This window comes from Acanthaster planci, linkage group LG20 (assembly GCF_054643075.1).
Source record: "Acanthaster planci isolate LZ-2023a linkage group LG20, COTS_SCS, whole genome shotgun sequence".
NCBI lineage: Eukaryota > Metazoa > Echinodermata > Asteroidea > Valvatida > Acanthasteridae > Acanthaster > Acanthaster planci.
Window position 1 is genome coordinate 10,595,251 of NC_141796.1, and position 9,330 is coordinate 10,604,580.

At 43.1% G+C, this 9,330-nt stretch overlaps 1 protein-coding gene across 2 annotated transcripts; it reads left to right on the top strand.

Moving 5' to 3' along the window:
• The first annotated feature begins 78 nt into the window (after positions 1-78).
• Positions 79-9,323, top strand: LOC110975071 (PHD finger protein 21A-like). 2 transcript variants are annotated; one of them, XM_087130497.1, is made up of 10 exons: positions 79-273; positions 775-807; positions 1,129-1,194; positions 3,729-3,800; positions 4,311-4,577; positions 5,003-5,122; positions 5,417-5,551; positions 6,259-6,322; positions 6,430-6,512; positions 8,060-9,320. In XM_087130497.1, the coding sequence occupies exons 1-10, from the start codon at positions 211-213 to the stop codon at positions 8,399-8,401; spliced, it is 1,245 nt and encodes a 414-aa protein (XP_086986623.1). In that variant the 5' UTR covers positions 79-210; the 3' UTR covers positions 8,402-9,320. The 2 variants fall into 2 exon arrangements, with proteins under 2 accessions (XP_086986623.1, XP_086986622.1); XM_087130496.1 differs by lacking the exon at positions 79-273 and adding an exon at positions 378-545 and having other exon boundaries at positions 8,060-9,323.
• The last annotated feature ends 7 nt before the right edge of the window (positions 9,324-9,330 follow it).

The following is a 9,330-nucleotide window of genomic DNA, read 5'->3' on the forward strand; positions in this document are numbered from 1 at the left end:
GTCAGTTCTTGAATGTGATATCACTCCGCCAATGTACAATGCGTACACACCGTGTTTACGCACGGTACACGCACGGTATATACACGTACGTGCGGTAACCCAATTCCTGTACCAAAGTGTACGGTTCGATCGCATGAATAAAAATCTGGGGTTTGGGACCGAGAAAAGGCCGCGGGTTAGCCCTGTTTCCGGGCCGAAACTTCCACCAAGATGTCCAACGCCGAACTGGAGAAACTGCAGATGCAGCTCAGGAGGGAGATACAGAGCCACCAGGTGAGTTGCGGAAGGCTGAGGTTGCCTTCTTTGCGGAGTTGTTGCTTGTCTTTTTTTCTGGAGTGGGAAAAACAACAGGCGAGTTGAGTGGAGATATGCACCCCTTGTGACAGTGTTAAATGCCCGTACGTGTGCAGTGTGTGGCCATTCGCTACACACGCACACATTGCACCAGCATCATCACCACCAAAAGTGCATCTCCAGGAAGTTTTTTATCATCCCAGTTTTGCCCCATTTTGTCTCCTTCGCCTGCAATCCTCCATCACCCGGAAGTAGGTGATACCTGTACCGTCGGTCTGTTGAGGGGGGTGACTGCATTCGGTTGGGATGGTGGAGAGGGGTAAAAAAAAAGATGGACCTGAGTCAGTGTTTGTGGAATATTTGTCGTGAAAGATGAGGGTCTGACCGCTCGTACGTGTTTCCATTGTCTGTCTTTCTTGTGCGTGCGAAATGAACTTTGTTGTGGTTTAATAGCGAATGTCGTTTGCTCTCTTCTTGCAGATTTTGGTTGCAAAAATGAAGAACGACCCTCAGGTAAGCCTCACATGTCCTTTTTAGTTGTTTATTGTGTGTGGATCTGTAGAAAAGAAAGTTTATTCACTGTGATGAAAACTCTAACAGCCATAAATATTCTTGGTCATTGGGGGCCATTTTAAATTTGTATAAACAAATTATTCATTTTCATTTGCACATTTCTTTGTTACATTTGACATTTACTCATATGGAAAGTTTACCACAGTCTGGTGAAATTTTGTCTGAATTTTGTATTTGGTTTTAGCCAACAAGTTTTACATGTTACATCAAGAAAAATACATGTAGGTACTGTTACATTTTTTATATTTACTTTTTTTTTAGAATGTTGAACTGAAGAAACAGTTACATGATCAACAAGCCAAGATAACAACACTGAGTGAAAAACAGGTACCTGTTTTGACCTTTCGTAAATCGTATTCTCTGGTCAATTCTCAAAACATGAAGCCTTACAACCGCCATACAGTACATGCATGCACATGAAGAGAGTATTGTAACACAAATACATGTATATCGTGCATGTCCATATGTCACTAAATAAAAACTTGCCATATTTTACTTTCTTTCTTTATGAGCCTAGTACTTGTTCATGAGAGATAACGTAACTCAGAGTAGCATAATTACACTTGTAGTCCTTCAATAAATTTGAAAAACCAAACTGAGAATTCTAAAATGATATTATTTTCAACATGATAATGTTATTATTTCACCCCACTTATGTTCTTTTTATTGTTGGGGACAATTGCATATATGTTGTTGTAACTTAGCCCAGGAAAGGGGGGGGGCTACCTCTTTTTCTGTGAAATCAGTTCGCTTGCAACTTATATGTCATATAGCTCTTAATCACTTAAATTAGTTTTTTTATGAAGATTTATCGTACACACATTAATGATATCTTACGAATAATCTTACAAAATTAACTGTGACCTAAAATCAAGCCATGCACAAGGGCAGTTTGCCAGTGGATTTTTTTTTTAAATTGAGACACTAAAATATATTTTTCCACTTGATATTTTCTCCAAGATACCAGTGACTGCTTTTGTAGTTTTTATCAAGTTGGCTTCTTAAAAAAACCACATTTTCCTCCGTGAATTAATAGGTTTTGTCGTATTGGAAACAGATGGGGCTATTGAATGATTGTATTGTTTAGCCTTAACAAGCCATTTGTTTCCCGTTACCACTTTATTAATAGAATGTGTGCAGTTGCGTCATTTCAATTATTTATTCAGACTAGAATTTCATTAAAAATGTATTCCATACCTTTGAAATGGTAAGGCTCATTAAAAAATATACACACTTGACATTAAAAACATTTTTTGCTCAGTTTTTGATCAGCAACTTTAAACAAATAAAATTTGAAAATGCATCTTTGCCAATGTGCATGGAAAAATACAGTACATCCCAACAGTGAACGTGATACCAAATATTTCACTGTTCATCATGCTTTGGGTGTGCGAGGGTAGTTTAAAGGAGGTTTTGTGGGGACCCTTGTTTTAGAGTGGCATAAACGGAAACTTGTTTTATTTCAGTTTGAGCCCAAGATGGGTTATGTACTGTACTTGGGCCATTTTTACACCAGCTTTATTGAGTGCACCATTGCCAAGTATCTGCAAATGCATTGTCAGTGAATTCCACAGTTCTGTTTCTTGCATAATTTATGAACAACAGTTCAACCCAGTGCCCCACGCTGCAGTTTTCTATGAATGAGCACGCAGCTTTTTGTAACCTGTTGGCGGATATGGTCTGTGTGCTCTTGAGCATTGCAGGATGCCGCATTGTGCGTGTGGTACAATAGGCCTGCCGCATATTATGAGTAACATACCGTACATACCAGACATGAATTTCAGTTGTGTGCAGTACACGGTGAACTTTGCTGCAGTGCAGACATGTTAGGATTTGAGTACAGAAGAAACTCCATACACATATGTACAAGTACTTAGGCCGATGTGTGTTCAGTTGATCCATGCATACACGCACGCACCACTACATGTACATGTATGTAGCCAATCCTCTGCAGGTATAGTACATGTACATGTGTATGTACACACAATTGAAATTGTATGCCGCATAAGCAGCATGGTGTACAGTTTGTCTGTGAGGTCAAGGTTTTTGTTATCAATGCACAACATTCTTTTTTTGATATTCTCCAACCATTCAATTTTAATATCTGTGGGAAGGTTGTGGTTCTGGCTGTTTTGTTGAATTATCTGTCAATGAAATGGGGTGTATTTCAATTGGCTCAGTTTTGGAGTTGTTGTATAAATTGTGCCCACAACTTGAATTGTTTATTGTTGATGCGGGGTGTAAAAAAATCAGGGAACTGGAAATTGGAGAGAAATCTTTGCTCAGGAATTTTAATAAAATGAACATGTAAAGAGGTCAATTGTAATTACTAGGATACTCAACAAATTTGGGAAGAATACAAAAACACCTGTGATTTGTTTAGGTGCTTGCATTATTAGTTGCTAAATGTGAACGTGGAATTTTAAATTTATATGTAAGCAAGTAAAGCATTCTGTAACGAAAATGTCTCACACTTCAGTGAAGTCAACTTAAATGAGTTCAGTTTCAATTGTAAACTTTCCCTCTGAGGGACAAATACATGTGTATATCGATGTTGATGTGCTCAATAATTTGGTTTTGATTGTGAGAAATACAGTGATTTTTGGCAAACTAAAATATTGACAAAAAAAGGATCTGGGCCTGTTTGTGTCACATGGACCAGATCGTGATCAGTTATCTGTTGTTCGATTCACTGACACCAGAGCCCACCTAATGGATAGCACAAACCTGCCCTGGGAGAGAGTCCTACTGGGAGCACTGATCGTGATCCAGGTTCCATGTGAAACAAACAGGCCCATAGTATAAGGCCAAGAAGAAATTAGTATGTTCATTTCCAAAAGTTACTTTCTTTGTGTCATTAGAAAAAGGTCGTGGAGCAGCTACGATCTGACCTTGGTATACAGAAAGAATCACCGGTGGGGAAGAATGAACAGGTGGGTTATGCAAAGATTCTTGACCCCCCAGGGGAAGTGCTTGTCTTCCATTTGAGCAACCTTGCTGAATTCACTTGGATCGAAATATTGGAAAGCATGTAGCTTGTTTGATGCTTCAAAACTTAATGGAAAGACAAGCTTTTGTTCTGGTCCTAGTCACCAAGTCTCCAAATTTTACCCTTGAGAGTATGTCAGGTGAAAGTTGATCAAGTCTAGTCAGTAGAGAAAAATCGAATACATAAAAAGCGCTCAGACTTCACGAGCTTTTGTAATCTGCTCTTGGTTAAGATCGGAGTGGGGAGTTTGAAGCATCTCTTAAGGACTCTGCTGAACTAAATACACTTCATATTTTGGGTCTCTCAGCCGCTCTGACTCATTTTTTATTATGTTGCGCTCGGAATGACCTTGTGACAGAGATTGATTGAAACAAAACCCAAGCTGTCGAAGACCCTTTGGGCAACATATTTAATGCTTTGAATGTGTCAATTTAACCTCCCACGTTGTCACCAGGTGACATCTACGCCCCTCACAACGTCCCAGAACCTCAATATCCCAAACCGGGCAGTGCCCACCTCTACTGCCGCCATCAGTAAGACACCCCCGGGGGCGCAGCGGGGGTCGTCACAGCACCATCATCACCAGCACCAGTCCCCCACCACGCCCACGCGGATGTCTATCCTGACCAACAAGCCCACCACGGTCACCATCAAGGTGCCCAACGTGGCCAGCCGGCTGGCCCAGAGCAAGCACACGCCGGCAGGCCAGCCCCTGCAGAAGGTGAGATGAGATCGGTTATCCTTCAGCAACCTACAAGCATGGGCGTTGATTGCTTCACAAAATGGAGAACAACAAACGAGATTGTAAATATCAGTCAATTGACGAGTACAGCGGCAGAAGATCACAAAGACTACCTCTGTCGTACGTAGTTCATTTGGAAAGTGTAACCTGAGCTGTTCTGACACCTGACCCCTTGGGATTAACTGACGAGTCTCTCAGGATTGGTTTGAGATACAATTTAACTTCTGACGATGCGATTGCTCCTCTGCCAAAAACTTAAGGTCTAGTAGAAAAGTGGTATTTGTTTTGTTACTTTCACCTGCGAGTTACTTGTAGCTTTGGGCAACTCTGTGTTTGGTATAAATAAACTCCTGCACTCAATATGCAACCGACATGTCATGCCTGTCTTCGTGGTTGACACACAGGATCCCAGTAGTCCCAGTAACCTGTACAAGAAGCTCACCGCCTTGCCGAGACCCTCAGCACCTAGTCATGGTGGTGTTAGGAACAATGCAAACAAGAAGCCCCTGTCCCCTGAGGAACAGGTAAGATTTCTTGTTTTTGCCCTTCAAGCCCTACATTTGCACTTTAGCGTAGGCATAGCTGGACCGTTTAGAGTTCATTTTAGTCGTATTTTATGTAGACGGGTGCTGGATACGATGGACCATTTAGAATTTGGGGGCCGTCCTACTGTACATTTGTTTCAAATGTGCTTTTACAAGTTATATGATATTCCAAGGTTTGTTGCATTGCTCCTTGTTTTTTGTTTGGTTCCTCGCTCTTTGATGAATGCCTCATTTGATGAGCAAACCAACCATTTTTTTTTTTCCTTTTGACAGAAACTTGAATTCATGGCTTCGCTGGGGTTGATCACTCAGAAGACTGCGGAACAGCTCAGGTGTAAAAGGTCAGAAAGAAAACGACGGAGCACAGCCAATCCACAGTTCTCCAACTACGACAGACAGGAAATGGAGGTGGGTAATGGGCCTGTGCATACCTGCTAGAGGGCACTGTTTCCGATCATATGAACATTGCCAAGTTCGTCATTGATCCATTAGCCTGTAGTTGTTGATTGTTCTGGCATCAACGAGATTGGATTTTGGAAAAGTTTACTTTCTGTTGTCCCCTTAACCATATGCTGCCGGGGAGCCTGGTTTAAGGCACATAGGCTTTATACACGAAATTGTACAAAAGAGCTGGGCCTTGTAACAAAAGACTGTACTTGGAACAAAAGATCGAGCTGCTGGGAATTGCCAACATCTTTTTGAGTTGTCAATAGAGGAGGAAATCTGTCCTTATTCTGAGAGATTATACCACTATTTGTGGTATTCAGCACGAGCGGCTTATCACCGGGGACAAAAGTGCTCCAGCGACTAGCAATACGTACTGCTGCACGCTAATCTGGCCCCTATTGAAAAGACGCCAGCCATGCACTGTGCCAGTTTTGGGAACAAAAGAAAGTTACATAACACTGCACAATCTGGGCTCTTTTTACAAGGCAGCAGGCCTGGCTGAAATACTTGGGCGTCAGTAGATGTTGTCTGTCAGATTTGAGTAGTCACCAGACAGTTACTCTGTGCAGATGTTACCCTATTTGAATTAGGAGACACAAGAGAATTGGATGGACTTCTGAGAGGTTTTTGACAATCCTTCCCTTTCTTTAATTTTTGGCCAATAATAGAGCCGACAGTCAGCAACACGTTTCCTGGAGGCAAACGGGTTTGGCCAAGAGAAACGGAAAAGAGGTAAGGCATGGATATATGGTTGTGATTTCCTGGTCAATGTGTGGCACAGTGATATGGTAGCTTTGAACATTAATACGTATTCGTTTGTTTTTTTCCCTGCCCAACAGGAAAGTTCCACAAAGGGTCAGAGGGATCAGCAGATAACGCTGAGAACAATCTGAACGGCACACTTCATAAACAGGAGGTTGATGTGAGTAAAGATTTCAATGTTGAGTCGAGCGGTGAAGTTCTTACTGGCTTACTTGGCCCTTCTTAAAACATCCTAACCCTGCCAGATGCAGCAAAGTGCAACAGGTGTACAAGTCTGGTGCACTTGTTGCACTGGGCAGCCAACAGCTGGCGAGCAAACTGTGCATGATGAGATAATGGGAGCTGGTCTCATCGAACAATGCCACTGTTGGAGCTTGTGTTGTCTGGTAACCACGTACTTCCAGGCTGTTTGGCCTTGGGGATAGGGGACCTGTTAGATCTTGTGGCACAGGGCAGGGAAACCACTTTGACAAATCTGGCAGGGTTTCTAGCCAAAATACCCTGCTTTTGTCCGAATAACAGGGCTGTGGCTAGAATAGCACACATGCTTATGGAAGCCACTAGCTGGCGGCTTACTGCCTTTCCCTAGTTTTTCATCCAGCTGTAGCCTGGTAATTCCTACTCAGCCTTACCTAAATACTTTGCTCCTGTTCTATTTCCTCAAAAAGTTGGAATTCCAGCTTTCTTTTTTTTTTTGCAGTATGTAACCGTAATTCTCCTATAATGCTGTATCAGACCTGCCTACCTCCTTCCTGAGGTCAGGCAATAGACCACACAATAGATGAGAAGGTATTTAAATGAGCCCTCAGTTCATTTCAAATTCTCATCTATTACATGGTAATGCCTGACCTCGGGTAGGAGAACGACAGGTTAGCAGGTATGCTGTATCCCTTCCTGGCCCTGTGCATGTTCCCCTTTCCTCCATGTCCTTTCCACATCCTGGCCTCATCCCAGCTCCATTTATTCCCTCCTGTCCGTGTTACCTTTTTTCGCATCTCTAAATTCACATGGCCATCATTTACATTATCTCAACCTCTGTGGCTTTTCGAGGTAGTTTCTCCAAAGTAGACGTGTAAAACGCTCCAGTCTTAACTTTGTCTGCTGAAGCCAAGAGTACAAACCATTCTTGGTGGAAAAACAGTCTCAGTATGCCGGATTTAGAATGGCTTATTCTCATTGAGAGGACATTTACAGTCAAGCCTCAATACAAAGAGCACTGTTAAGACGGGGTTCCTGTTATAACGAGGAAAAGTTTAGACCCCAAGTCCTTGTTTTCCACTCCTGATATCACAAGGTTCCTGTTACAACAAGGTAACGTGTAAAGTCCCAAGGACCTCTTATTAACGAGGTTCAACTGTAGTAGGAACCTGGGCTGAATGTGTTGGTAAGAAATTCTGCTCATATGTACACATGCTTCGTTGAACTGTGCTTATCTGATGATATCTGATTGTATGTTGTGCAAATGTTTGCCTGTTGCTGTAAGCACAGAACTGTGATTATAATAAGCACAGGAGCCATTGCTACCAAAGCCACAGAGTTTGGCCCTGGCATCTTTCATCTCAGATGTGACAGGGACATCCGACTTCACTGAGATGTTGCCTTGAGACACTGCCTTGAGTCTTTCCTCTCCCACCGGCCCGTTAGCTTTTCTCCCGGTTAACATTTCTGACCGCGTACATCACCGTGTGTGCTCTGTGTCATTTACAGAAGCACCAAGACCACTGCTCAGCTTGTGGTCTGGCCACGGACGAGCTCCTCATGTGTGACACCTGCCCCTTGGTGTACCACCTGGGCTGCCTCGACCCCCCTCTCTCTGCCGTTCCCCCCGGCATGTGGAGTTGCCCGCAGTGCAAGGTACACAGACTTGCGTGTATTCAGGTCACCGGCGTGGGTCACTGCGTGAAACGGGGGGGGGGGGTGTCTGTCCGGTGTGATGAGGGTGATCGTAATGCGAGTGTACCTGGGTGTAGGAGTGTGTGCTGTGCTGTCATTACTAACTCGCTCACTTCATTCATTGTTTTGATAACCTCCATATTAGCATTTTCTTGAAACCTGGATTTTCTTCCCATGCACACTATCTACACTATATCCAAATATCCACACTATAAGTAAAGTTGAAATGGGCTGGCAGGTTGAAATAAAGGATGTGTTGGCCGAATTAATTAGCAAGAGGGAAAGGAAAAGGGTGACATTGTTGCTTGGATGAACCAGCCATGTATAACCGGCGATGGTACACTCTCTCTCCGCGTTGAGAACTACCTACAAGTGCGCACTAAGCAGAAATGCTGAAATTGAAGGCCATTCACAGAACCAGACACAAGTTGGTTTTGTGTACGTCTTGCCTGTCACTGGTGAAACTTGGTATGGCCACCAATGTAGTAGTCGAGATCATCACAAGACCAGACACAAGACCAGACACGACCATTCACAAGACCAGACACAACCATTCACAAGACCAGACACAAGACCATTCACAAGACCAGGCACAAGACCATTCACAAGACCAGACACAAGACCATTCACAAGACCAGACACAAGACCAGACACAAGACCATGCACAAGACCATTCACAAGACCAGACACAAGACCAGACACAAGTAACAGTGTGAGCAGTGACAAAAGACGGTTTGTGATGCAATAGCTTGTGACTTGAATTCAGACTGGAGGCCTTGTGTTGGTCTTGTGATGGTCTTGAGATGTCTCAGTTACAACACTGATGGCCATTTTACGTCCAGTTGAAAGTCATGTCTTGTAGAGATGCCATCCAAATTTGTATACATTGAGTTGAAAATTGATTAGGCATACTAAAAAGCACCTGCTGTTGTAGTTAGGCCTCAGAGCACCCACTACAGGTTTGTTACAGATTTATCACCGGTTTGTGCACATCGAGTTGAAAATTGGTCAGTACCCTCTTGTACTTGCACGGATGTCACACAGTGCCCTGATACACAGAGCCTGCAATTTCATGGTTAAGGCAC